General features: G+C 37.3%; 5 protein-coding genes across 6 annotated transcripts; 3 read left to right on the plus strand and 2 right to left on the minus strand.

Annotated features, from left to right (window-relative positions):
- Positions 1 to 571: 571 nt before the first annotated feature.
- LOC121769910 (BON1-associated protein 2-like) lies at positions 572 to 1344 on the minus strand. The gene has a single exon (XM_042166696.1). The coding sequence runs from the start codon at positions 1260 to 1262 to the stop codon at positions 762 to 764; it is 501 nt and encodes a 166-aa protein (XP_042022630.1). The 5' UTR covers positions 1263 to 1344; the 3' UTR covers positions 572 to 761.
- A 5227-nt stretch (positions 1345 to 6571) lies between these two features.
- Positions 6572 to 9341, plus strand: LOC121784948 (transcription factor MYB3R-5-like). The gene is made up of 7 exons (XM_042183232.1): positions 6572 to 7071; positions 7261 to 7324; positions 7464 to 7521; positions 7646 to 7740; positions 7839 to 7942; positions 8033 to 8161; positions 8331 to 9341. Exons 1-7 carry the CDS (start codon positions 7034 to 7036, stop codon positions 9076 to 9078), a joined length of 1236 nt encoding a protein of 411 aa, XP_042039166.1. The 5' UTR covers positions 6572 to 7033; the 3' UTR covers positions 9079 to 9341.
- A 150-nt stretch (positions 9342 to 9491) lies between these two features.
- Positions 9492 to 10952, plus strand: LOC121784955 (elicitor-responsive protein 3-like). The gene is made up of 5 exons (XM_042183245.1): positions 9492 to 9876; positions 10100 to 10165; positions 10241 to 10367; positions 10450 to 10564; positions 10666 to 10952. The coding sequence occupies exons 1-5, from the start codon at positions 9810 to 9812 to the stop codon at positions 10732 to 10734; spliced, it is 444 nt and encodes a 147-aa protein (XP_042039179.1). The 5' UTR covers positions 9492 to 9809; the 3' UTR covers positions 10735 to 10952.
- Positions 10953 to 11111: 159 nt separating this feature from the next.
- On the minus strand, positions 11112 to 14331 carry LOC121759924 (digalactosyldiacylglycerol synthase 2, chloroplastic-like). 2 transcript variants are annotated; one of them, XM_042155511.1, is made up of 6 exons: positions 14125 to 14331; positions 13959 to 14029; positions 13284 to 13665; positions 12819 to 13085; positions 12292 to 12641; positions 11112 to 11858 (listed from the first exon to the last, which is right to left on the minus strand). In XM_042155511.1, the coding sequence occupies exons 3-6, from the start codon at positions 13563 to 13565 to the stop codon at positions 11369 to 11371; spliced, it is 1389 nt and encodes a 462-aa protein (XP_042011445.1). In that variant the 5' UTR covers positions 13566 to 13665; positions 13959 to 14029; positions 14125 to 14331; the 3' UTR covers positions 11112 to 11368. The 2 variants fall into 2 exon arrangements, with proteins under 2 accessions (XP_042011445.1, XP_042011438.1); XM_042155504.1 differs by lacking the exon at positions 13959 to 14029.
- A 6638-nt stretch (positions 14332 to 20969) lies between these two features.
- LOC121784963 (NAD-dependent malic enzyme 59 kDa isoform, mitochondrial-like) lies at positions 20970 to 27203 on the plus strand. The gene is made up of 19 exons (XM_042183257.1): positions 20970 to 21475; positions 21759 to 21855; positions 22369 to 22487; positions 22570 to 22737; positions 22819 to 22947; positions 23352 to 23412; positions 23657 to 23760; positions 23843 to 23926; positions 24040 to 24146; positions 24261 to 24354; positions 24575 to 24688; positions 24848 to 24913; positions 25472 to 25544; positions 25629 to 25715; positions 26075 to 26129; positions 26219 to 26290; positions 26416 to 26478; positions 26596 to 26710; positions 26960 to 27203. The coding sequence occupies exons 1-19, from the start codon at positions 21344 to 21346 to the stop codon at positions 27029 to 27031; spliced, it is 1812 nt and encodes a 603-aa protein (XP_042039191.1). The 5' UTR covers positions 20970 to 21343; the 3' UTR covers positions 27032 to 27203.
- Positions 27204 to 27947: the final 744 nt, after the last annotated feature.

Consider the following 27947-nt stretch of genomic DNA (forward strand, 5'->3'; position numbering starts at 1 on the left):
TTGCGAGGAATCTTCCAAATTCCAGATACATCAGCACTCACTGCAGTTGCAGTATCGTCAATGTGGATAATTACTTAGAAACATCCAATCATTGTTGAAAAAACAATGAATTTTGGTAAACCCTCTTGCAAATTTAAAAATGGCACTAAAAACTATAAATTTTAATATTTTACTTATTTTTATCATGATAATATTTTGATCTTCTATTTGTAATACGCTAGTGAATTGGTGCTACATGTTTTCAATTAATAAACTATTCTGATTTCCTATTCGTCATATGTGTCGAATTGGTTCACATGTTTTAATTAATGACATGGTTGAGTGAGTTATTTACTGAGATAGATAAATATAATGAAGTTATCAAATATGTGTTTCTATCATATTTTGTCTTATCCAACTTTCTTATCAAATGACAATTAAGTGTGATGGAAAAAATGATAAATTTATAGAACATTTCGTATGCCACATTAGATATAATTTTACCTAAATTAGGCCTCTTGCTTGCAAAATTGAAAAAATTATTAAAATTCATGCTTTTCATAACTAAGTTTTAAAGTTATACGCATAAATAAAAATTAAACCAAGTTCCCAACCATGTTCTCGATCATCATAATAAAAAAAACAAAAACAAAACAAACGCACCATTGTCCAACTTATATACATCCGATTTAATTCATAATGAATTAATTATAGATAATCCCAATATTTTCAGGATATCATCATGAGCACATATCCAAATATATCTATCTAGCTATCTTGATTTACACATGATTACTTTTTCCAACCGGAATGCCCGTCACAACCCCGGCTTTCCCATCCGCCGCGACGGGAACCCCGGGCCACGGCTCTGCAGAGCCAGTGGGGCCGGGGCGGCGGGTGACCCTGACCGACAAATTGAGTATCCCATTCTTGCCGCCACGGGCATCCCTGAGCCTATAACTCAAGAAGTTCAAGTAGTTACGGGGCAAAAAGGCGGCGGCGAAGTCGGAGACGGGTATGTTGGCCGCCCCGACGAGGCTGCTGCCCGAATGCGCCTCCACCGTGAGGAAACGGGCAGTGGCGGGCAGCTCCATCTGCAGCTTCTCGTTCCATGCAGGGTAGCTCCCGCCGTCGCGATCCATACCCGTTTTCCGGGTGCTGAACGGGTCGGATCTTACGACGACGTACGAGTTGTTTTTCACGGGCTGGTTTCGGCTCAGCCGCAAACCCTCCGCCGAAATGACGGTCACCTCGATCTCGTATGGCGAAGCCTTTTTTGCCATCTTTTATTTCACACTGTGTGTGTGTTTGTTTGTTTGTGTAAAAGCTAAGTGAAGTTTATATGAATTTGGAGAGAGGGAGAGAAGGGAAGAGGAGGGAAGGTTGAGGGAAGGGTGGAAGAAAGGGGAAGGGTATTTCGGCGAATTAGATATGGTAAGAAATTGTTACCTATTTTTCTAATTTGGCATGTGCCTTATTTAATATTTGCCCTCTTTAAGTTTAATTAGATGACCATTCAAATATTTTTTAAATTTCTAAAATCACAATTGTCATTTATATTTGGTTGTAATGTTCAAAAGTATATTCTTGTTGCTTGAACGTACAGATGAGCAAAAAATAACCCAAAAACCGAATATCTGATTCAAATGAAATCGAAATTTAAATCTAGTTTGGTTGTTTTGGATTTCGGTTCATTAGATTTGATTTTGTGGCAAATTTTAATTTTTGATTCGGTTTCTTTGGATGCATGTAAACTAAAAATTTGAACTTATTTTTAATATACCTAAAACAAACTCAATTTGTGTTGGTTAATATTTGTAAATGTTATAAAATTTAGATTTTACGAAGATTGTAACCGTTTGATTTCGTTAATCGGTCGATATGATATACGGAGCATATTATTATGTTAATTATAGAAAATTATTAGTTTTGGGAAATATTCGTGCAATTTTAGTTTTTCGAGTTCAGATTTTCTTGTTTAGATTATGATTTTTCAGGTTTTTTAGATATATAAATTTGTGCAAGTTTGATTTTTTGTATTAGATTGATTTTGCGTTGTTCGGATTTCAATTTTTCGAGTTTGATTTTTTTGGATATTTTTGTTCGATTCGACTTGAATTTTCTCAAAATTTTAACTTTTTAATTCGATCTCGAAAATAAATGAACTGAAAACCGAATACTCGCACCTGCTTGAGACAACATGAGACTACAAATAACTACTTCCTTGTTGTTTCTACAAGTATGGTCTATTACTTAATCAGTTACGTACAATATATATTTTGAATTATTAATACTCGAATTTTTTTTTTCATTAAAACTCGTGTGACAGCTAATTATACTCGTTTTTTTTTGGAGGGAGAAGGAGTAGTATATTGACCTAAGAGAAGTCAATTTTGTAGAAGTCACTGCACATTAAACGTGAACTTGCTTCGAATACATTATGCAGATGTTGGTCTAACTATTTATTCAAAATTTCCAATTTTCAAATCACGCTGCCGTAAAAACTCTTTCGTCTTATTCATCGTTTATTTATTTAGTGTCTATTTCTTCTTCATTTTACTGTTATCATGGTAATCCGCATTTTAAATGTGGGCTATAAGACTTTATTTTCTCATAAAATAAATAATTATTTTTAGTTTTTCGACCATATAGATTAGACTTTTTCTGTCAAACTACAATCACCCTAGGCCAGCCCGTCTCTCCCTATTTATTATTACTACTCCCTATTAATTAATTAGATATTGGATTTACTATAATTTACATTAATTTATTTTTAATATATAAAAATATTTATTTTAATCATAAAAGAGTTAGAAGGTTAATGCTTTTCTAAGACACCCTTAGATAATAGCAGATATGGATATATACATTGAGAGATCGGAAGATCAACCGACCTCAATGACGACGGCAAATACTGCCATAAATCTCAATTATTCAATTCGTTGATTTGTAGTCTTAAAGGGAAAAAGTATACTCCCTGTCCACTCAATGGCACATTTGACCGAACGTGGATTCTGCTTTTAAATATATTAGTTTTATAATAAAATGTGAATGAGATAAAATTAGTGGAATGTGAGGTCGTAACTAAAAGTAGTAAAAAAATAAATGAATTGAAAAGTTTATTGGTAGATGAACAAAAATTGCAAAATAAAAAGTTTATTGGTGGACGGAGCCACAGAGTGAGTAATTAAGAAAATTTTAGGAAAATTTTGAAAAGAAATATTTAGGGAATAAATAATGTATTTTATGTTTACAGCTGTGAAAGTATGTGTAAGAGCATCCGCAACGGTGGCGCTGCTCGCCACCGCCGTCCGCGCCGCTGGCACGGCGCTGCTCGATGCATCGAGCAGCGCCGTGCCAGCGAGCAGCTGACGTGGCGCGCCCTCATTCGTCAACGGCATAGCCGTTGGGTTTAAATAATTTTTTTTTATTTTTAAAAAAATCAGTTTTTAATTAAAAAAACCGATAAAAAAAAAATTCACTTCCCAAAAAAATTTATATCCGTTTATAACCGTTTTTTCCCACTTTTTAATTTTTTTAATTTTTTTTACCCCAAAAATACACACTTTCATCTATAAATACCCCCAATTTCACTCCAAAAAATTCACATCAAACTACACAATTCTCATCATCATTCTCTCATCTCCATTCTCATCTTCAATCCCTCATATCCATTTTCATCTTCATTCTCTCATACCCTACAACATCACTATGTCCGGTCAAGGCGATAACCCTACGGGCTCCCACGGTTGGAACCTCGAATGGTTCGGTTCACAACCGTTTCCTAGTCCGGAAACGGAATATTCGGCCCCTCCTCAAACCCAAGATTCGACCGTTCCGGGTGGCTACCGTCCATACCCAATCGACGACCAAGGTGCCTCCGAAGGACGATACGGGTGGACACCGGAGCCTAGGCCGACCGCCCCCTCCCAACCTCCGCAAGCTCCTACTCACGGCAGCGGTGTCCGCACACCGTACACGCCGGCGGAGATGGATAAATTGTTCAAGGCGTACTTCGAAATCTCCGAAGATGCGGCTGTTGGTACGAACCAATCGGGCGATCACTTTTGGTGGCGCGTATCTCGCCGGTACAATGCAAACCGACCGCCGGGAACGATCAAGCGCAACGAGAGTATGGTGCGCAACTGCATCGACCGAGCCAACGACGAAATTGGCAAGTTCAATGGCTATTTCCTCCAGGAGTCGGGAATGTCGGGAGCGGCCGGAGCGAGGTCGACATCATCACTGCAGCGCTGAGCACATACCAATCCATGAACGGTAAGTCGTTCAAGTACCTCAACGTTTGGCAGGAAACGCGGTTCCACCCGAGGTATCTGGGAGGCGTAACATCCTCCTCTAGCGGCTCCTCCAAACGGTCAAGGTCGGTATCCCTATCCGACTCCGCCTCCGAAGAAGTGGCTAGCTAACTCGCCGGAGCTAACTTGGGTAGCCCCGACGCCGGACCAAGCGGTTCCCAACGCCGACCGCAAGGAAGGAAGAAGGCGGCGGCCGAGCGCCGGCGCTCCGCGACTCCATCGGCCCCCGCCCCCGAACCCGCACCCTATGTTCCACCTCCACCCCCGAACAACTCGTTGTGGGCCCTTTTGGCCCAACTCAATATGGCCGATAGGTCAACTATGACCCTCACGCAACTTCAAACGCACGAGGGCATGATAGTGGGTCTCCAAAAACAATTGGGGTTGTTGCCGCCGGATGAGTAGTCTTCCTCGGGTAATATTAGCCAATAATTATGTAATTTTTAATTTTTAGTATTTTAATTATGTAATTTTTATTTTTTAGGATTTTAATTATGTCTTTTTATTTTATTTGTATTTTGTAATATTTATTGTGATTTTTTAATGAATTTTAGTATTATGGAAATGTTTATGTTTAATTGAATATTAAATTAATTGTGCTCGTCCTTGCGGAAGAGCACAGTTGTGGATGTTGTGTTCTTGCCAGAGAGCAGGCATGAATAGTACCGCCCGGGCCCACAACTGTGCCGCTGGCAAGAGCACGGTTGTGGATGCTCTAAAATTATGAGTGCCTCTTGGCTCGCCTCAACCCTCGTCTTTATACATACAACAATGTATGATCACCGGATTAGTGATGAAACAAGAGAGAAATCGGAAACAAATGAAGTGGTTAAGTTAAGATTTAAGAAGACCCTACAAATTAAAGCTTAATTTCATTTTTTTTATAAAGTCTTCATACTTTATCTAAACTGGGTATAAACTATTATGAAAAAGTCCATATCAATAAGCTGATTCACTTAATATATTTGAAGATAATATTATGTAAATTGTTAGGCTTAGCCATAAGAAATTACATTGCAAATTCAGTCTTAATCTTAACTAATCTTGGGCGTGTTTCTTATACGGAGTACTTTATAAAAATGATTAATTGTTGAAATTTGTGCTTATACTGATTATTTGACTCCGGGTATTGCACGTCAATAATTAATAAATAATATTTATAACAAACAATTAAACGTCAACTATATACGCCCACATATGTATGGATTGAATTCGAATATAGTATTTCTAAACTTTTAAAAGCATATGTATGATTAAGCTAATAATAAGAACAATTAGAAACACATTAAATAAAGGTTTATTGATCAGTATAATACTCCCTCCGTCCCCGATTAATTGTCACTCTTTTTCATTTTGGTCCGTCCCTCAATAATTGTCACACTTCATTTTTACCATAAATGGTAAGTAGGTCTCACATTCCACTAACTCACTTCACTCGCATTTTATTATAAAACTAATATAAAAAGTGAGTCTCACATTCCACTAACTTTTTCAACCAACTTTTCTTTACATTTCTTAAAAATCCGTGCTCGGTCATAGAGTGACAATTAAACGGGGACGGATGGAGTAATAATTACTAGTACAATATTACAGTTGTTTCCAAATATTTACTATGTCTTGTTTACTAATATGATTTGAGCTAAATTTCCTGGATATGTATCCGTTATTATAATGAGATTGGAGAAGACAAAATAGTCAATTTTAAATGATTTAATCTATCAGTCAATATTAATATTGGTATATATTGGACAAAATCAATAGAATACTCCCTCCATCCCATAAATTTTGTCACATTTTTCTATTTTCGCTTGTCCCACAAAATTCTTCACATTTCACTTTTTACCATTTTTGGTAATGGACCATACATTCCACTAACTTATTCTTACCTACATTTTATTATAAAACTAATACTTTAAAAGTAGGACCTACATCCTACCAACTTTTTCAATCCACTTTCCATTATATTTCTTAAAACTCGTGCCCGATCAAACTATGACAAAATTTGATGGACAGTGGGAGTATTAGAAGTGACATTACCTTTAGAGACATTTGCACCTTACAATAAAACGTCATAGAATTTCAATAAATAGAAGATCATATATATAGAAGTTATCGTTACTTTTAAAAATTACTAAAATTATCTTCATTTGAATAATATCTATCTTCTTATAATTTGTATTTATTTATATTATGAAAAAGAGAAAAAGATTCGTAAGTCCGAAATTTACTGAAGAGCTAGCTAGAATCTTGGTAAGCCAGTCTTGTAGCTCCACATGACATGATCCATTAACTCTTCTCACTCCCGCGAAATTTTCACCGCCTTTTTATCTCTCTCCTCTTCTGTGACAGTCACTCTCTCTCGCTTCCCAGAATCTCCGTACTTTCCATTATCCAACAAAACTCTATTGATTTCAAACTCTTAAAGTTGTAATCTTGTGCATATATCCTGTTTCCTTCCATGGACTCTCTCTTCTTCTCGCTCCCCTTTTTTTCTAGCCGTTGAGCCCTTTCTTTAATTACACAACATGTATATTATATATGCTAATCTTACCTTAATTATGCTTCATTTTTCTAACTATCCATTCCAAAATTTGTTCTGCATATTACTTATTTATACGTTCTTTACCGTTGGGCACTAAAAATTTCGAATCTTTTTATGAAAATTCGATCTGGCTGATTATTTAAATTGTGTGTTTTTGTTTTTCTGCTAATCAGTTTGATTAACTGTGTGCTTAGAAATGGCAGAAGAAGAGGGTGCCAGAAATGATGATGATAAGTATGTTTCCTTTCATGGGTTTCTGTTTTTCTTCCTTTTTTTTTAATTTTTTTTTAACAATTTGGAATTCATATGTTATAGTTGCTGATATTGTTGGTGATTTTTCCAGTGATAAACTGCGGCTATATTGTGTCTGTGATTGATTGATTTATAAGCCTTTTATGATGTTCATTTTCATGTTTATGATAGTCACTCAAGAAAATTGTCTGGTCCAACAAGGAGATCATCCAAGGCAAACTGGACAGAGGAAGAGGTAGTTTGTTATTTCTTCGTCGTAGAAGTTATGTTTGATGTGTTCTTACGATGTTCATTTCTGATCTTCATATTCATTTATTTTGCTGGTCTGAAACCTTGTTGATTCTCAACTATAATGTCTTGTTGTTGTGAAATAGGATAACATTTTGCAAGATGCAGTTCAAAAATTTGAAGGGAAGTCATGGAAGAAAATAGGCAAGTTTTGATGGCTTCCATTTAAATTGATCTTTGAGTTGAATACAATGAAACTGATGCTGCTTCCCTGGTTGGAATTATTGGCTCAATGAGTTTGATTTTGAAAAGAGAATTTGGTTTGTAGCTGGATGCCTCCCTGGTCGAACGGATGTGCAGTGCTTGCATCGTTGGCAGAAAGTTATAAATCCCGGCCTGGTTAAAGGGCCATGGAGTAAGGAGGTCATACCATATACCTATATTCTATGCAAAAAAATGGAAGGAGTTCTGTCTTTATTTCTTCAAAAGTATAACATTATCTTGTTGTTTGACTTCTGCAGGAAGATGCCATTCTCATTGAGTTGGTTGAGAGGTCCGGTGAGAAGAAATGGTCTGAAATTGCGGAACAGCTTCCAGGCCGGATGGGAAAGCAATGCCGGGAAAGGTTATCTAGTTGCAGTTTTGCACATGCCCTTGATGTGTTAAGATACTCATTTGTTTTATGAGAAATGTAACATTCATGTGATTTATTTAGGTGGTGCAACCATTTGAAGCCGGAGATAATTAAGGCACCGTGGACAGACGAGGAGGAAAGGACTCTGATCAATGCTCATGCTGAATATGGGAACAAATGGTCCATATTAGCCAAGCTTTTACCTGGCAGGTACTTTTTCTTTCAAGAATCTCATGAATCTAGCTTATGTCAGTTCGAGCTTTGGTTTGCTTCTGTGAAAATTGTTTTGCAACGCGTTTTGTGTAATGGTTTTGATGAATCTTGAATCCGATCTAGGACTATAGATGTATCTGATTGATTTGTTCTCTGAATCTACTAGGACTGAGAACTCAGTTAAAAACCACTGGAACTGCTCTCTGAAGAAGAGACTCTGTTGCAATCCGGCCTTTGGCTCCATTGCAAATCATCCTCGATTATATGTACCTCCTCTGCAAGCCAATAGTAAACGAGTTGCTCGCGATTCCACAGAAGCAAACCAAACTTCAAGCAACACCAATTTGGATAGTGGGAGCAACATAAAGTTGAGTTCCATGGATTTGTTTCATGGAAATCATAGCAATTTATCATTTGCTTCAGGAAATGCAGAGCCATCAACTTCCAGCAAGACTGTGATCATTGATGACATGTCAAAGGCCTTGAATCATGGTACTAGAAAGACAGAAATACCAGGTTTTACTTCACTATGTGAAGACCATCCGTGCCACATGCCTTCTCTTGTATGTGATAATGGTGATCGAATTAGGCCAAGAGGAGACAGTGGTGATAACCCTGCGAGTTCATCGGAGGGGTCATACACGGGCTTATGCTATGAGCCAATTCAGCGGGCGGATTTGGATATCTTCTTGTCGACTGGTAGGTTTCCAAGCACTGAGAGCTACATACGCCAACAGCCAAGACCAAGACGGGATGAAAAGGAACTGCCAGTTGATGCATACAGCAGAGCTAGGGCCATACTGAGGAGTGCAGCTATGAGCTACCATAATGTGCCGTCTATTATTAGAAAACGCGCTATCCAGCTATTGTACGGATGCGTTCCTGCACTCGAGGTAATCAAGTCCCAGAAGTAGACGATGAAGATGATGTTCATACTTGCACTTTTCTTTGACAAAGCTTGAGAAGCTTGCAGCCTTTGAATCTGTGGGGATTTGAAACAGAATTTGGTGATGCATGAGATTGAAATGATCTTTTATCAAGAGGGATTGAGAGGGTTTATGTGATCATGTTTTATGAGAATCCTGCTTTGTGTGGCTCTTGATATTAGCTAATGCTGCAAAACAATGTGATGCTTGCTGCAGCATTGTGATTTTTAATATAAGCATTTTTTAACTTATGATTATGGTGGTTGTGTTTATCAGTTTATGTTTATCAGAAACTTCCAAGAAAAGGAGTACCTAACTTACAATAATGTAGGAGATTGACAGCTGAATATTAATGTTTACACCAATAAATTTTGGTGTGTTTAATGAAGATGATTCCTGAAAATGGTGGTTTTTGCATTAACTACCAGTTTTCATGTTTTTAGACTTATCACAACTAACATCTCTCTCTCTCTCTCAAATAGTAGAAATTATTATATAAATTTTCCAAAAGGGACTAAAATGAGAGTAATTGATAAAAATATTATTGTTTGAAAATCAAAGTAATAAAGTTTCCATTTTAGTCGGAAGAAAGTAATTTTAAGATATTCAATAAATAATAAAACTGAGAAGGATCCAACAATCTCTCAACCGTATTTTCAAATTCATCTTGCATCTCTCTTTCTCTCCTCTCTCTGTGTATCATATCTTCAGAGTCGAAAATGCCACAGGGAACGCTTGAAGTTGTTCTTATCGACGCCAGTGGTTTGGAGAAAACAGATTTTTTATGTATGTGAGATCTCTTTAACGTTCATTTTGTGATGGTGTTTTGTAAGATCTAAAATCCTGGTGATCTATCTATCTTTGATCATCTTTTCTTGTTTTTTGCATGGTAAGCATGATTTCGATACGTCGGTTATGGTTTATTACAACAATTTCGACAATAACAACATTGTTGGGACAAAAATATCTCATGCACTGAATTTATTCGTTTGATTTTGGTGCCTGACAGCGAGCACTGATGTTTATGCCATAATCAAATGCCAAGATCAAGAGAAAACGAGCAAAGTTGCATCAGGTGAGTTTTCATTCATGCATGTTTTAAACTGATGATGTGTGAAAACTGTTGATACTCCCCAAACTTGGCTTGCAGTTGAAGGATCGTCCCCCACGTGGAACGAGACCTTCATGTTTTCCATCTCATGGGATGTTAAAGAACTGAAGATCAGGATAATGGATAAAGACAATCTCAGTGCTGATGACTTTGTTGGTGAAGTGACGTATGTAAATCGCCTAATTTACTATATATGTACAAACTCTCGTTCTCTGATGTGGTTTTTCAATCTTTTCTCGGATTCTCAGAATTCCTCTTGGGCCAGTGTTTGAATCGGAAAGAGTTCCAACAACTATGTACAATGTTGTCAAGGATGGGACATTATGTGGAGGGCTAAATGTCAGCCTCAAGTTCAATCAACAGGTTGGATATATAACCATGTAGTCTTAATTGATTTTTCTTGAAAAGGATACAGTATGATTTTACCATTCTTGTGTGATGCATAATGTTCTTTGTTGTTGCAGACAACACGGAGCAGGGGGTTTCCAAATGAGGATCTGGGAGGGTGGAAGTCATCATCAGCAATGGATTGATTGGTTCGACGATGCAAAGTTTCTGTTTCTACAGCGTGATCAAGATCCTTTTTTCTTTTTGTAGCAACTGCATTGTTTTAGATTTTTTTATCAGACCTCAGATTCGAGGAGACCAATTTCATTGCCTCTTAGCTTGTGGCAGATTTGGAGTCTTCAATAAAGTGTTAGAAGTTGTTTGATCACTTTGGTTAATGTTAATAGTTTGACATATTCTTGCATGGTATGGTTTTTTGCTGAGCATTTGTTGCATGATAGATTGATTTTCATGTTGCTGAGACATCAACCTGGCCAAACAAATGAATCATATTTCATTACAAAAACAACGAGATGATGATTCAGCAAGATGATAATTACCAAAGTTAAAGAGGAGAGAATACTAGTACAGGTCATTATCATTGACTTGTTATTATAAATAAAAATGGAAAAACCATCATCCCTTCCAAGGAACATCAACAAAATAGACAAAGAGGGAAAGGAAACTTCATAAAAGAAATCAGTTTTGTCAACTATCCCTAGATTATGCAATCTTTGTTAACAGTTAAAGCTGAAATCTTGCCAAATCTTAAGCAGAGCAAACTAAGCAGATTGTCAAGGCAGCAAGAAGAACTTCGACAGCCACGGGCAATCTCCGACATCAGAAAGCCCATTTTCTTGAAGGATATGACTTTTCCTTTGGAGGAACCGACAAGCCAACCTGTTTACTTTGCTCTTCGTCGGGTTCCTTACTCACGAGTGCAGTACCAACATAATGAAGCAATGCAGAAGCATCTTCAAGATTATTCTTCAAACTGAAGGATGTTGACATATAAAGCTTTGAGGGTTTATTCTCCAATTTTTTTACTGTCTTTTCAAGCTCTGCAGATTCTAGGAACCTTTCTGTAGCTGCATCCCAAGAGAGCTCGTGTTTTTGAGCATCTGTCAGTGGAGCAGGCTGGTCTTGCAATGCTTTGCGTGTTTCCTTCACAAAGCCTTCACTATCATCATACATTCGGCAATTTGGAAATTGCTTGAAGAAATCATTTGAGGGGTGATTTGCGCACACAACTATTTTGCCCATGGCCAATGCTTCAGCTGTTGTTGTGCAGACTACATCGGTTGTGCTAGGATTTAAGAACACCTTGTAGCTGAATACGGAACAATTTCAGGACATCAGTAACTAATATTGTACCCTATATTAGAAGTAGAGACAAAGCTAGTGAACCAGACAACCTACACATGCAATGACATTTCACTTGATGGATAAAAATACCATGAAGGATTTAAGACTAAATGGGCTAGCAATTTAGGCAGAAATAAGGCATCAGAATCAAGTATGTAAAAGTGCATGGTTTTCTTCGGATACATATATAAGGTTAAGCACACTCAAAAGCAATATCCAGGAAAAATTGGATACGGATAAACATCATCAAATCCCAGATTTAGCTGGCCATAGTCAGTGTACTCCTAGTTCCAGTACTGTATTCTAATTGACCACTAAGATAGGCACTTTTTTCACTTTTCCAAAAAATAAAAATAAAAAAGTCAAGAAAATTTATATCTGAATAGTAAATTACTTACTCGTGAAACAAGGGATCAGCATGATCACGCCCAGGGTTAACCGTGACTGTTATTTCCAGTTTTTTTGCAGTTTCTTCAACTTGATCAGAGTCCTCTCCACTGCCATACAAATCAACTTCAATGCCCGTTAATTCATTCTGGTTATCAGATAGGAGTTGGAGAAGCTCCTTGTAGCCTTTGTGCCAGACCATCTTTCCAATGTAATATGCACCTTTGGTGAAGGGTTGGGTCTCATTCTGTTGTTGCTCTCTCTTTTTCATGCCAGTTTCAAGGAACTTTGGATTCACTCCGTGGACATTGCAAATAACAGATCTTGGAAGCTCTTGTGTAGCACCTGACAGTCGGATCACCTACCATTATGAACCAGACGTGTAATGTAAGCAACTAGCAGTCGGGCTATACAATTGTCAATAATCAGAATTGTGACGGATGTTTTCTGTCATATACAAACATAGCTTTCATAGCAAAATTATTTGATTAGCTAATCGGTATTCAACTGGGTACAAAGCAGTTATGGAGAGGCTTACCCTGTGGCAGTATATGTCGACAACCCAACTGTTCATATATTTCAGCAAAAAAGCTTGGAACAGCCCATTCTTCTCTCTCTTCACATATTCGAGATAATTTGTGTGAACAACTCCTACAACCAGTCGAAATTTTATTTTCCATCTCTTCCCATGATGATACCATGTCAGGTGCTCAGGCTCCTCAAGAACAGCAACATCTGCCTCTTCATCAGGAATTACTTCAGTAATGTCTCCTAGAGCGATGATGCTCCTTTTATGTAAGGAAAACTGCAGCATGAGATTAACTTGTGTAAGAATATAAGTTTTCCAGGTTGCAAATCATGCCGTGAAAAAACATGGTGTTCAACTGTAAGACTTCTCAATTTCTGTGCAGACATCAAAACTATGCAGAATGTGGAACTTTATAATCCACACTCTTCATGATGAACCAGTACAACCGTATCCGCACATTATAGTTTGACTTACTCTTCCTGGGTAAAACCGTATTGCAAAACTTGAGCTGAATCCAGTCCTTTCATCAAGCCACTGGCGCACATAAGTTTCTTGTTCTGAAGCTGATTCAAATGTGATATTATTGGAAAACACATGCTTTTGGTCCTCCAGTTTCAACCATGGGATAACCAAAGTAACTTTCCACCCACCATCTTTTGCAAGATATGCTGCACGAAACAGAGGGTTGACAGCAGTCCCGGTTAGCCATGGAAGGCTTGCCGTAGTAAATATTGCGATATGTTGCTTCTTATCCATGCATTTATCAGATTTAGCCCCAATAGACTCTTGGAAGATAGGTCACATCCCACAAAAACTCGAAGAGCTAACTTAAATAGGACAAACAGCGACACCCTATCTGCGATAAGATAAAACGATATCAATTTTCTAAAGAGCCGATCACCATGTTCTATCTATGACAGCACAAGGGTCCAAAAAATTGCCATCCAATTCAATTTCCATCATACAGCAAGCCGTTACATAATTACACGACTTATTGAAGCCCCACGCAAACCAGAAACTCAACATGTGATTCCAACAGAGAATATTAAAAATCTAATTATTTTTAAAAAAAATGGAAAGACAATCATGATCCAACAACAATAAGCAACAATGTTAAAATTTTCGTTAACAGCAACACCCAAAACTTACCATATTTCCTTCTACAACATCCAAAACCCGTATCACATAGGCAAAGATGTAAAGAAATTTGAACATGAAACCTGAACTTCCGGAAAATACGGACCAATACCGATTAAAATAGCAATATGAAAAAATTGCTCAACTTCTCTTAAAAGCAAAAATTTCTGTTTCTTACCTCAATAATCGCGTGCCAGGAAACGAGGAATCGTCGATTCCGCTAGCTTTTGAAATTCCTTGAACAAGGAAACCAGCAGTAAGGTAAACAATATAAGGATTTGAGCTGGAAATTAGGGGAAGATTCGAACGATGGAATAGAAATAGTAGAAGAAATTACGGTGAGTTGGGTTGGTTAAAGAGGAATATTCCATGGGAGAGGAAAATAGCCTTATTTTATGTCCTTGAAAAGCTCTATTTTTATTTCTTAACTAAGTTTATGAAACAAAAGAAAATACTACTCCTAGGTAATTATTTTTTTTTCTCTAATTACGATACATTTTTTAAGTTTTAGGGATTATTTTATTAATTTCACTGCAGTAAAAGACACTAAAATAAACTTGATTTCCATAAATCTAATCAAATGGGTATTAAATTAATGCTTCAGTATCCGTGAGGCTAACTAAGTAGGTTCATGCTAGCTCTTAAACCTAGTTGTTCACGAATTAGCTTCCTCTAAGTTGATTGTCCATAAAATAGTTGTGCATCTTTATAGTTGAGTCACATTGATTGACTATTTCTAAAAGTAATTGATATAATATCAATTATGTTTGTGATTGTCATATTATATTCTTGCTGTTTCTTCGAGTTCTTTCTACGTTCTAATACTTGAACAAATATTATGAAATCTCAATTATAGCTAAATTCTTATTTTTTCTTCATGGTTGTGCATCAAAAGACTTTTATAGTATAATTCATACTTTGATAACTAGTTCCCTTATGAATTCCTATCAACTAAAAAGTGTTAGTTTATAGGAATTTTGATATCTAAATGCTTGAATTATTTCTTGTGATAGTAATTATACTCCTTCTATCCCATAATAATTAGGTCATATTTGTTTTTGAATGTCACAATGTAAATGAATCATTTCCACTTTACCAATAAAATAAGCTTTCTTAATTACTCATATCCTTTTTATTTATCTCTATTTGTTTTTACTTCATTCACTATTTATCATCATTTCTAATTCTGATGAAAAAATATCTTGTAATGTCACCAAAGAATATCTTGTAGTAGATGTTTCAATCGTTAAAAGTCAAAGGAGTGTGAGAACTATTTATGTGGCGGAGAGTGATTATTAATATTTCGATAATGGTCTGACGTATTATTAAGGTCATCCACAATAGGAATAGCCCAGCAATAGTCCGGCCATAGCCTAGCCACTGCCACATCATCAGCACTAAAAATCCTACTGCCACATTATAAATAGCTCAGTCATAGTCTAGCCACATCATAAATAGCCCAGCCACATCAATAGCCACATCACTAATAACAATTATATAAAATGACATAATTAACAATCACACAATATACGGAATTTAATTTACGAGACATATACGGGAAACATTAATAATACTATCTACATCACTATTAACAAATATATACAAAATGAAATAATTAACAATCACACAATATACGGAATTAAATTTACGCCACAAAAACGAGAAAATTCACTAATATTAATAAAATTTAAAAAGTACATTAATTAAAAAAATTACATAATTAAAAAAAAATTAACGTCGTGCAGTCCTCCGCGCCCATAACTCTTCAATTAAATCCTTTTGGAGTCGAATATGAGCCTCCGTTTGGCGCATATCGGCAAGTCGCGTATATATAGTGTTTCGGAAACAAAAAAAATAAAAATTCGCGCTAGGCGGTGCGCTAGGCGATCCGGACGCTGCAATAGCGCCTAGCGGATCGCCTAGCGCACCGCCTAGCGCCGCGGAATCGGCTAGGCGGCTGCAATAGTTCGCCTAGCGCCGCGAAATCGGCTAGGCGGCTGCAATAGTTCGCCTAGCGCCGGCGTTCGGCTAGGCGGTGCGCTAGGCGCTATTGTGGATGCTCTAACCACTAGGGATATCAATGCAGCCCGCATCCTTTGGGCTGACCCGAATAACCCGTCAAATTTATAGGGTTAGGGTTGAAAATTTATAGTCTGATAAAACTACAACCCGATTAGCCCGCACTCGATTAACCCGCAACCTGTTAGGGTCAAGACTCGAAAACCAGATAAAATTTCTATTATTCTATTTGTTTGACTTCTAATTGGACAATTTCATTAATTATTTTTATAATATAGATAACTAAAAAATAACATTCAATTTTATATTAAATATATAACTTATATATTAAATTTTTATTAATATAATAATAAATAAATAAATTAGAAACTTCTAATTCATTAACAAATATTTAAATTTGTAAAACATGTTTTAAAACAAGGTTTAAGATATTTAAATATATGTTTTATTTTACACAAATCTCAAATTTTAGTATTTGATCATGTTTGTGTTTGAGTTTAAGTATATATCTCAAATTTATCATAATTAAATATTTATATTTTATAAATATAACTAATTTACATCATTATTTATTGGATTGATCGCATGTTAATTTTATCGATAGCAACCCGATTAACCCGCTGGGCCAGCCCAAAACCTGAGTGTTTAGGGTTAGGGTTGAACTTTTATAACCCGAAAAAATCTCAACCCGATTAGCCCGCACTAGATTGACCCGCAACCCGAGTAGAGTTGGCCCGAAATCCGGTGGGCCGACCCAATTGACATCCCTAACTACAACTAGTCTACTGTATAGTATTTTAATTTCTTAATTAATAGTACTACTACTATAAAGTATTTTCCATTCATATATGCATTGCTGAAATAAATTTGAACCGTTCACACGTCTTCACGTATTCGCTAGGTGAAAAGTCCAACATTTCAATCTCATCAATTTAATTTTGTGGGCCACCATACATATTATTTTATAGATCAAAATTCTGGAAATATTAAGTGTGATTTTATTGAATCTTCAACCCTTTTATTTGTATTGAATTCTATCTTAGAGTACAAGGTAAAATATGGTCTTAAACATATGATATTTTTACGATTTTAGTCTTAGACATTACGTTTTGAATTGTTTGGTCTTATATATTTGAAATCGGGCTGAAATCAGTCCAAAATAGACGGCACCGTTAAAACTAAACGGTCAACGGCTATTTAGCCGATTTTGACCCATTTATGAATTTAAATTATGAAATTTAATTTTTTTAAAAGAATAATAATTAAATTAAATTTAGCCAAGTGACCGGCATCAACCCAAGCATCTCACTGTCCCACGATCTCTTCCGACGTCGTTCCGATCGAGCAGCACATTCGCTCCAGCGCCTCCTCCTCCATGATTTCGACTTCTGCGTCTTCCACGAGAGCTTTGACCACGAATCCTCCGCCGACGACGAGCTCTTCTTTGACGGCAAATCCTACCCATCCAAATCAAAAAGCGCATCGCTCCGGTGCCGCCGCCGCCGTCCCCCTCGCTGCCGCCGCCTCTGAAATATAAGCAGGCGGAATCGGAAGAGAAGCGGAAGAGAAGCAGAAGTCGTTCAGCGACGGTCGAGATTCAACGAAGCTTATTTAGCGGACGAGTCGATGAGGAGGATGTGTTAGAGTTCAGGAACACCGTGAAGCAGAGGGTTTGGTGGTCCGATGATGATGAGGAGGAGGAAGATGGTTTTGGGATTCTCGAAGCTTCGATTGGGTCATTAAGGTAGTGTATTAGGTTAATTTATCGCTTGCAGCTTAGAGTTGATTAGGCCAATATTTGTTTGATTCTGCAAAACTGGAGTTTAAAGCTTTCATGTTCTTCATTGAGTCTTCTTCGTTGAAAATGAGGCTTCGACGAATAGGTTTCTCACATTTCCTTCGAGTATGAAATTCAATAAGAAAGAGAACAAGGCTTGTTTTATTAAGGGTGTCCACGGTGGTAATAGCCCAGCAATAGCCCAGCCATAATCCAGCCACAATCCAGCCACAAACTCCTCCTGCCACGTCATCAATACTAAAAATCCTCCTGCCACATCAGAAATAGCCCAGCCATAGCCTAGCCATATCATAAATAGCCCAGCCACATCAATAGCCACATCACTAATAACACAATATACGGAATTTAATTTACGAGACATATACGGGAAACATTAATAATACTATTTTAATTTTAAAAAAAGTACAATATATTAAAAAAGTACAATAAATTTAGAAAAGTACTAAAATTTTTAAAAAGTACATTAATAATAAAATTTACATTAGAGTTCAGTACATTTTACAAAATTACATAAATAAAAAAAACTAACTCCGAGTAGTCCTCCGCGCCCATAACTCTTCAATTAAATCCTTTTGGAGTCGAATATGAGCTTCCGTTTGACGCATGTCGGCATGTGCTTGGAGGAGGCCGGCTTCATCGTGAGGTACCCCACTCCGTGCGTTGGGGACGGCCACGCCGTGGCTTGGACCGGCTTCATTATCTTCGTTGGCCCAATCCGTCAGTTGTACACCTTCATCTTCGACAATCATGTTGTGCATGATAATACAGGCGTACATTATATCAGCAATGCAGTCGACGTGCCACAAACGCGTTGGACCCCTAACCGCCGCCCATCGAGCCTGGAGCACACCAAATGCGCGCTCCACGTCCTTGCGCGCGGACTCCTGCCGTGCCGCAAAGTAGGCCTTCTTCTCATCTCCTGGGCATCGGATCGTCTTCACAAAGACGGGCCACCTAGGGTATATCCCATCCGCCAAGTAGTAGCCCATATCATGCCGGTTGCCGTTGGCGACAAAACTGATGGCCGGACCGACGCCCTGGCACTGCTCGTTGAATAGGAGCGACGAGTTGAGGACGTTTAGGTTGTTGTTCGAACCGGCTATCCCAAAATACGCATGCCAAATCCACAGCCGGTAATCAGCTACGGCCTCGAGGATCATCGTGGGATTCTTTCCCTTGTAGCCTGTCGTGTAGAACCCCTTCCAGGCAGCGGGACAGTTCCTCCACTCCCAATGCATACAATCTATGCTGCCTAACATTCCCGGGAACCCATGCTGCTCCCCATGCATCCTCAGCAGATCCCGGCAAACTTCGCGGGTAGGCTTGCGGAGATACTGATCACCGAATACTTCAATCACGGCTTGACAGAAATACTTCAAACATTCCAGGGAAGTCGTCTCACCGATGTGGAGGTACTCGTCCCACATGTCTGCCGCGCCGCCGTAAGCCAACTGCCGGATTGCCGCAGTGCACTTTTGAATTGGTGTGTGGCCGGGTTTGCCAGCAGCATCGTGCCTGAAGCGGAAATACAGATATCGCTGCTCCAAGGCGTTAACAATACGCATAAACATGGCTCTGCTCATCCTAAAACGTCGCCTGAAAATGTTGGCGTTGAACCGCGGCTCCTCTGCGAAGTAGTCTTCGTATAGGCGCTGATGTGCAGCTACGTGATCACGATCAATCGCTTGTCGGCGATGGACAACTGGCCGAGGTCGAGGTACCGCCGGCTGCAAGGCTCTTTGCATCCATTGGTCTATCCCGCGGTTGGTATATGCCTCAAACGCTTCGGCCATTCTACGTTCGTACTCCTCAGCGTCCCCCCACTACCTCCACTACCATCACCCGCGTTACTCATTTCTCGGTGTTGATCTTGTATAGAAATTAAGATAGAGAGAGTACTCGTTAATACAAGTGGTGCGAATGAAAATGAAGTGCAAATCGCATATATATAGTGTCGGGAAAATTTAAAAAAAAAAAAACCGCTGGGCGATGCGCTGGACGATCCCAACGCTGCAATGGCGCCGAGCGGATCGCCCAGCGCCCGTCGACCGCCTAGCGCTAAGCGATTTTTAATTCCGAAAAACCGCTCGGCGGTTTTCGGAGGCTGCAATGGTTCGCCTAGCGACCGCCTAGCGCCGGCGCTCGGCTAGGCGGTGCGCTAGGCGCCATTGTGGATAGCCTAAGAAAGAGAAGAAGGTTTGTTTTAAATTCATAAATAGGTCAAAATTGGCTTAAACAGCCGTTGACCATTTAATATTAACGGTGTCATCCATTTTGGACTGATTTTTATCCGATTTCAAATGTATAGGACCGAATAATTCAAAACGTAATGTTTATGACCAAAATCGTAAAAATGATATTTTATATATTTAAGATCATAATTGACCTTTACTCTTTATTTTACCGGATCACCTTTTCGAACAGTTGCACACATATATAGAATGTAATAAAATGTACTACAAATATGAGGGCTCGAAATATTTGAATCCATTTATCAAATAAAAATCCAACGAGTGAACTAGACATATCTTATTAGTTTTGTGACTGAAAATGCCTAATTGTCGATTATAACAAATCTTTCAACTGAATTTGCAATTATAGTATGACTTGTAAACACTGTAGCTGCAATAAAATATTTTTTCAATTTTTTAAATTGTAATACCATTCGACGTTAAGACAATTAGAATGTTGGGATCGCGTGTACACAGCCAAGATATTATAATAGTACCATAAATCATTATATACTATGTTACGTACTACGCTTTGGATCTATAAAATAAAATCTCATTCTATTATTTTGAAATATTCATAATTTAAAGTCTCAGTTTGCTATTTTCACATTTCTTAAAACTAGACTGAGGATGTCATGATTATAGAAAAAAGGATATAATGTAACTGTAAATTTTGTTCATATATATCGATGGGAGGTTATGTTACCTTTGACAATTAACCCTTAGTCATCCTATATAAAAAATAAAATACGCTTATCTAAAATAAAATTGGTGATTAATTGAAGCTTGTAGCTTAAATAGCCCAAATTTGATAAAATACTCCATATCTTTTGGTTTTTGCACCAAAAAAATTGCCGATTTTCAATTATGATAATAAGATCCCTACAATCTTACGTCATTCATAGAAGGGTAGAATCGTTATTTAAGAGGATGATTGGCCCAGACGCGGCAGCCCGTATTCAATTGGAGGGCAACACTTGTAAATTGAACAACTCAGTGTAAACTCACCGAGCACAGCACATTCCTCCTCACTCCTGCCCGTTTTCCTCGGGCAGATGCTGAAGTTCGCTCCGCGTCTCATTCTTCACTCTCAACAAACACAGTTTTCAATTGTCCTTCGCAATCTCCAGCAAAAAGTTCAATTCCGAAATTCTCAAATCTAAATATGCACACGTATTATGCACATTAATATTCTGATACGACTTGACTGAGTCGTTTGAGTGTGTGTATATATAGTATATAACTATATATGATTGCAGGGCACACATTGTTGGCAATTTGTGAAGGTGTGGAGAATCAGTTCGTTTAGACTTTAGATTTCTCCGATTGTGGATTTCAGGAACGTGAGAATGTGGAGAGTGGCGCGATCTGCTGCGTCGAGCCTCCGCCAGTCGCGGCGACGGATGTCGACAGAGATACCGGGACCGTGTATTGTGCACAAGCGCGGCGCTGATATTCTACACGATCCTTTGTTTAACAAGGTTCGTTTTATCTGTTTCATTTTGTTTTCTAGCTTCTTTTTCTGTTATTGAGCTCTTCGGTTGCTGGCGTCATTTGATCCTATTGGCAGATAAGATGTGGTATTTCCAAATATCATGCAGTGAAATACTAAAAGCCTAAGTTACTTGATATTTTCCTGGTTTAGGAGCATTATCAATCCTACGATGAGGCAAAGAACTAAATATTAAGAAATCATATATGAATTGAAACTTTTCCATAGTAATTAATTACTACTCTATAACAATTAAAATTTCAAACAATCAGGACACAGGTTTCCCTTTGACGGAAAGAGATAGGCTTGGACTACGTGGTCTGCTTCCACCACGAGTGATATCATTTAAGCAACAATATGAGCGTTTCAGTAAGTTCGCTAATTCTGTGCCTCTATTAAAGTGGTAGATTTTGACTGCTTGTTCTTCATTTTCATTTTCTGTTGCTGCAGTTGCCTCCACCAATGCTTCTAAATGAAAAGTTATCTGATGTTGTTTTTTGTTCTTTTAGATTAGGACATAGTGTAGTAACGATTCTAATGAATGTTTTCTGAACTTTTTTTAGTCATAAGTACATTTTGTCAACCCTAAATTTATCATGAAGGAAAAGGATTAGAAGTCGTGCGATATTTACGTATGCATTTTCCATAGCAACCTTATTGTTTGAGTTAAATAATCACATTGGGAAATTTGTAAATCTAGTTGCTGAATTGAATTATGGTTTTCTGGTTTATAAGTTGTATCTGTATAGGTGTTATTTGTTCAATGTATGCAGTTTGGGGTGATTGATTTTCCATGTAATCATTAAGTTAGTTTTGCGTCCTATTACTGAGGTTTTGACTCTTGAAATTTTTATTCTCTTCTTTCTTTTCTGGTATTGTTAGTGGACTCATATAGATCCCTGGAAAGAAATACCCAAGGTCAACCAGATAATTTTGTTTCCCTTGCAAAATGGAGAATTTTGAACAGGCTTCATGACAGAAATGAAACATTATACTACCGAGTAAGTTTGCGGACCCACTGCTTATATGGATGATAAACATATCGTAAAGCATTAACTGGATGGTCTTCATTCTACCATGTAGGTACTGATTGACAACATCAAGAACTTTGCTCCGACTATATATACTCCCACAGTAGGATTGGTATGTCAAAACTATTCAGGGTTGTTTCGGCGTCCACGTGGAATGTATTTCAGTGCCAAAGATAAGGGGGAGATGATGTCAATGATCTATAATTGGCCTGCGCGGCAGGTATCATGTCAAACTTAGATGCAATCTTGCTTGTGTTATTGTGTAAGTACAGAGTAATATTAACATGATTTTTTTATGCAGGTTGATATGATTGTGCTGACAGATGGTAGTCGTATTCTTGGTCTTGGTGATCTTGGAGTTCAGGGAATCGGTATTCCAATTGGGAAACTTGACATGTATGTTGCCGCTGCTGGTATCAACCCTCAAAAGGTATGTCCAGCATGCTTCCTGTTTCCATTTGTCAATGGATGACTGAAGACTTAGAGTTAGCATGCATACCCGGTGGTTCTGCAAAATTATCATATCTTGTTTATAAGTTTATACTATCAAGTAAACTATTATGCAGGATCCTTTTTTATAGTAGTATATTTTGATTATTAGTGGTTACCTGCATATGCGTTTATCAATTTGTATGTACTTTTAGCTATAAATATTTGGTTCATGTTACAGAAGTCAGCATATACTTAATAAACAATAATAATAACATTCACAATTTAGCATTACAGATTACGCTAGATGGTTTTTGGCTTCGCTGACTATTTTTTTAACTGTCTGCTTGCTGTATCTTCTGTTATTTGTAATCTTACACTTTTCTTATTATATTTGGTTTTCAGATATTGCCAGTTATGCTTGATGTGGGCACTAACAATGAAAAGCTACTTGCTGATGGACTCTGTGAGTTTTCTTATTTTAAGCTTACTTATATCTTCTGTTTCATTTACTACTTAATTAGTTATATGATTTCCTCTTTTTTTTTGGTTGGAAGTAATTTTAATCTTCAATGTTCTCAATATCTAAATGTAATTTCCTTACTATGCTTCCAAATGATTATCTCATTTTCAGAAAAGATGCATCAAGACAAGTAAAAGTTTTGTAATATCGAGAGTTTCATTTTAGTTTACCTGAAGATATTTCACAGATCTAGGACTCAGACAACATAGACTGGAAGGAGATGAATATTTGGCGATTGTTGATGAGTTCATGGAAGCTGTTCATGCACGTTGGCCAAAGGCAATTGTTCAGGTCTTTGTATTTAAAACGTTTGTTTCAAAGATAATCTGGTCAAATGCATACTTACAATTTATTATTGGAACTAACTTCACAGTTTGAGGATTTTCAAATGAAGTGGGCTTTTGAGACACTAGAACGTTACCGCAAGAGGTTTTGCATGTTCAATGATGACGTACAGGTAAACTGCAACCAAATCCACTTTATATAACCACATGAAAAGTATATTAAAGAAGATGTTCCTTAAAGTGAAGCTTGAATAGATGTTCTCATGCCTGGCTTCAAAAACTACAGGGAACAGCTGGTGTTGCTTTGGCTGGGCTACTTGGTTCGGTTAGGGCACAAGGACGACCTTTGACAGATTTTGCAAACCAAAAAATTGTCGTGGTTGGGGCTGGAAGGTAGCTTATGGTCTTTGGTTTAATATCATCTGTCTGTCTACAACAATGTTCCAGAAACTTTATGATCTATTGGCAGGTTTTTCTTTATTTCTTATTCCAAACTCGGAATTGCAGTGCAGGACTTGGTGTTCTTAAGATGGCATTACAGGCTGTATCTAGTATGGCTGGACCCGATGCTGATCCTCAATTTTTCCTTCTTGACAAAGATGTATTGACTAAGATCTTTAAGACATGATGAGTTATTGTTATCTCCACTGAAAAAATGATAGGAGTATATTTTAAATTTGGCTGTTTAAGTGGTGGTTGGTTACTGGTCAGCGAAATAGTGAACACAAAGAAAAGGGGGGTGGGGGTTTGAATATCTTTATGTGAACTTGTCTAAATGTTTTCTCTTTTCTTTTATAATTTTTAACCATGTACATTTGCAGGGTCTCATAACAAAAGAAAGAAAATGCATTGACCCTGCAGCTACCCCATTTGCGAAATCTCAAGGCGAAACTAAGGAGCTTGGACTTTGTGAGGGTTCCAGTTTGCTTGAAGTAGTAAGTCTTCTCTGAAAATTTCTAACCTTTATATCCTCTAGAGAGGATTGATGACTCTTAAAAGCTAGTAGGTAGAATAACACTCTTTATTCTTTTTTATGTTTCACCTGCAATTTTTTTGCATCTATTTATAATTGAAGCATTCTGATGATGGTGCAGATTAGAAAGGTTAAGCCACATGTGCTTCTTGGTTTATCTGGAGTTGGTGGTGTCTTCAGTGAAGAGGTTTACTCTCAATTCCTAGAATTGACTACCTATGTGTTTCATCACCTTGGATTGTTTATGCGCCTAGTGTGTTTCATGCACCTTAGATTGTCTACCTGTCTCTGAAATACAACTTCAGTGTTCTCCTCAGGAACACTTGGTCGATCTTTATTTGACAAAATGATCTGAAAAGCGATAATGCATATGCTGTTTGGTTCCAAGAAAACCTGAAAATTAGCATTATAGGTCATAAACCCTTCTGTTTCACTCATATATTATTACTTCATGGTATCATTTGGCTGCATATGACCACTCTTCATTCGAAGCCATTTAGCTTTTTTGACCTATGTGATAATCCACCCCCCCCCAATACTGATTCATCTCCTGCTTTAATATTTCTCACTTTATCCGTCCAACCTTGTTTCTGCCTGCCTTTTTGATGGTTTTTGTCTGGAAGGATTGATTCGTGGTTTTTGTCTGGAAGGGTTGATTCTATCCTTATTAAAGTTAATTAAGCCAGCCATTTATATTTTTCGAAAGTAATTGGATTCTTTTTTCATTTGTTGATCTTGTAATCAGATTCTACAGGCCATGAAAAGTTCAGACTCCATTAAACCTGCTATTTTTGCAATGTCTAATCCTACATCAAATGGTTTGCTTTTGCTACTTTAGATCTTTCCTATACTCATACTATGTGCATGAAGAGATGAATAGTAGTATTTGCTCTATGGCACAGCTGAATGCACGGCTGAGGAGGCTTTCAAACATGCTGGCGAAAATATTGTCTTCGCAAGTGGAAGCCCTTTCGATAATGTTGATTTAGGTATTAACTTTTGAAATGTATTTAAAACTTTGAGCTATTCCCTCAACCCCTATGATAGTTGGTTGCATTAGTTTCTTTCCATTGTGTCTCAGGGTTTGGGTAGTACTAATAATCACTACTCCCTCCGTCTGCCATTAGTAGTCCTATTTCATGACGGCACGGATTTTAAGAAATGTTAAGAAAAGTGGATGGAAAAAAATTAGTGGAATATGAGTCTCATTTGTATATATTAATTTTAAATGAAATGTGAGAGGAATTAATTAGTGGAATGTGGGACCCTATTACCAGGACTCTTATTCGCGGACGGAGGGAGTATGTAGTAGTGTTGTGATTTATGCCAATTTGTTTTGATTTTTCAGGGAATGGGAAGACAGGGCATGTGAATCAAGCAAATAACATGTACCTCTTCCCCGGGTATGACTGTGTCGGGAAATATATGCGCCTCATCTTTTACTGTTTTATGAGTTCTAATTCCTAACATTGTGGTTCTACTACATATCTAGAATTGGCTTGGGAAGTCTTCTCTGTGGTGCTCGTATAATAACCGACGGTATGCTGCAAGCCGCTGCTGAGTGGTAAGCTTCGAGACATGATATCTTTATTCATTAACGTGGCCCATTGATTCCATAATCAAATGCTTAATCAGAACAAATGGGATACTTTTTTCATATAAATATCTTATTCGAGGTTGTTCCTGCAGCCTTGCTTCATACATCACAGACGAAGAAATTCAAATGGGCATTCTGTATCCATCCATTGATAGGTGCGCAAGTGTAACAAGGAATCATCATCTTTACATTGGTTCACATTGTATATGCTATATTCCATGGGGGTGTTTCTTTCCACAACTGTTGCTGAATCTATAGTTTTGTGTGTTCAGTATAAGGGATATCACAGCTGAGGTTGGAGCTGCAGTTGTGAGGGCAGCCGTGGCTGAGCGTGTCGCAGATGGACGCGGCGTGGTGGGCCCCAAAGATTTGAAATACATGTCAAAGGTATGTGAGGATGAGCCAAAATTTCACATAATTTTTCTTGATTCAAATTTCTATTAATCTATTTCCTCAACTCACTTTACTGGATTAACCCAAAGTAAAACTCAGCATCCCTACCCAAGCTATGTTAAGCTTCTAGATGAGATGCACAAGATAAGATATGATTTAGTCATAATCTCAGTGGTCATACCTAAATGTAGAAAATAAGTTGATAATAATATCTAACGTCGATATAATTAATGTGGGATGCAGGAACAGATAATCACGTATGTGAAGGACAACATGTGGTTCCCTGTCTATAGCCCTCTTGTGCACAAAAAGTGATGTGTTCCTTTTCTCTTTTAGTTTTTAGATGATTATTTGTGCAGCACTTGTGAGAAAATTGACTGCAAATTAGTAGTAGTATCTTATGCATCCATAACAAAACCCCACAAAACCGTAATACAATAAACACCAACAACAATCAGTTTACATAAATCATATCATACCTTAAATATTCCTAGTCTCAGAACTTACTTCTTAATTCATCTTCATTATGTGTACATGTTTGCTTGCTTTGATTAAAAGTATGATCGTGGTTGTGGATGTCCTTAGAGAGAAGCATAGCAATTACTAGTAATTACCATTTGCCAACCACCATGTTGGAATCTGAACATATTTAGCAAAGACAAGTACTTGTGTATAGATGAGAGTTCCAATTTTCATTCCAATTTGACTGAACGGATAATATTTGATATTTAAAGTAATATTTATCCTAAAAATTTAATACCAGTTGTAACAAATCTAGCGACTTAAATGTGAGTGTTTGTATAATGGAAGCATGGCAGAGTTTTGGAAAATCGTAGAAGCATGGCACTGTTTTGGAAAATTGTGACTTCCTATTTTTAGGAAGAAAAATAAGGCTTTTGAAGCTAAGTAGCACAACTTGATTGAACCAATAAAATGAATTGTAATTGAAGTTTTAATAATATAAAAAATATTTCAATTGTTTCCTTAATTCTACTATTTAATTTTACAATTAATATTAATATTTAAAAATTTAAATAACTATTACAACGATCATTTCCCAAACAAACAAACAAACACACAAAAATCTGCATATCACATTTCATCAACACAAATACACAATACACTACACATATTTTTATACAATTCACACACTCGCGTACACTGGCAAAAACTATTCAAAAATATACAGAAAAATGTAATGTATATATTTTAAAAATATATTCGATTAACA

This window comes from Salvia splendens, chromosome 2 (assembly GCF_004379255.2).
Source record: "Salvia splendens isolate huo1 chromosome 2, SspV2, whole genome shotgun sequence".
NCBI lineage: Eukaryota > Viridiplantae > Streptophyta > Magnoliopsida > Lamiales > Lamiaceae > Salvia > Salvia splendens.

Coding starts and splice junctions, on each gene's coding strand:
- LOC121769910 (XM_042166696.1), bottom strand. CDS start 1,262: ATGGCAAAAAAGGCTTCGCCATACGAGATCGAGGTGACCGTCATTTCG.
- LOC121784948 (XM_042183232.1), top strand. CDS start 7,034: ATGGCAGAAGAAGAGGGTGCCAGAAATGATGATGATAA. Junction 7,072..7,260: donor GCCAGAAATGATGATGATAA/GTATGTTTCCTT, acceptor TGTTTATGATAG/TCACTCAAGAAAATTGTCTG. Junction 7,741..7,838: donor AAGGGCCATGGAGTAAGGAG/GTCATACCATAT, acceptor TGACTTCTGCAG/GAAGATGCCATTCTCATTGA.
- LOC121784955 (XM_042183245.1), top strand. CDS start 9,810: ATGCCACAGGGAACGCTTGAAGTTGTTCTTATCGACGCCAGTGGTTTG. Junction 10,166..10,240: donor AACGAGCAAAGTTGCATCAG/GTGAGTTTTCAT, acceptor CTTGGCTTGCAG/TTGAAGGATCGTCCCCCACG. Junction 10,368..10,449: donor GACTTTGTTGGTGAAGTGAC/GTATGTAAATCG, acceptor TCGGATTCTCAG/AATTCCTCTTGGGCCAGTGT.
- LOC121759924 (XM_042155504.1), bottom strand. CDS start 13,565: ATGGATAAGAAGCAACATATCGCAATATTTACTACGGCAAGCCTTCCA. Junction 13,086..13,283: donor TACGGTTTTACCCAGGAAGA/GTAAGTCAAACT, acceptor CTCATGCTGCAG/TTTTCCTTACATAAAAGGAG. Junction 12,642..12,818: donor TCGACATATACTGCCACAGG/GTAAGCCTCTCC, acceptor TCATAATGGTAG/GTGATCCGACTGTCAGGTGC.
- LOC121784963 (XM_042183257.1), top strand. CDS start 21,344: ATGTGGAGAGTGGCGCGATCTGCTGCGTCGAGCCTCCGCCAGTCGCGG. Junction 21,856..22,368: donor GCAACAATATGAGCGTTTCA/GTAAGTTCGCTA, acceptor TGGTATTGTTAG/TGGACTCATATAGATCCCTG. Junction 24,689..24,847: donor GTTCCAGTTTGCTTGAAGTA/GTAAGTCTTCTC, acceptor ATGATGGTGCAG/ATTAGAAAGGTTAAGCCACA.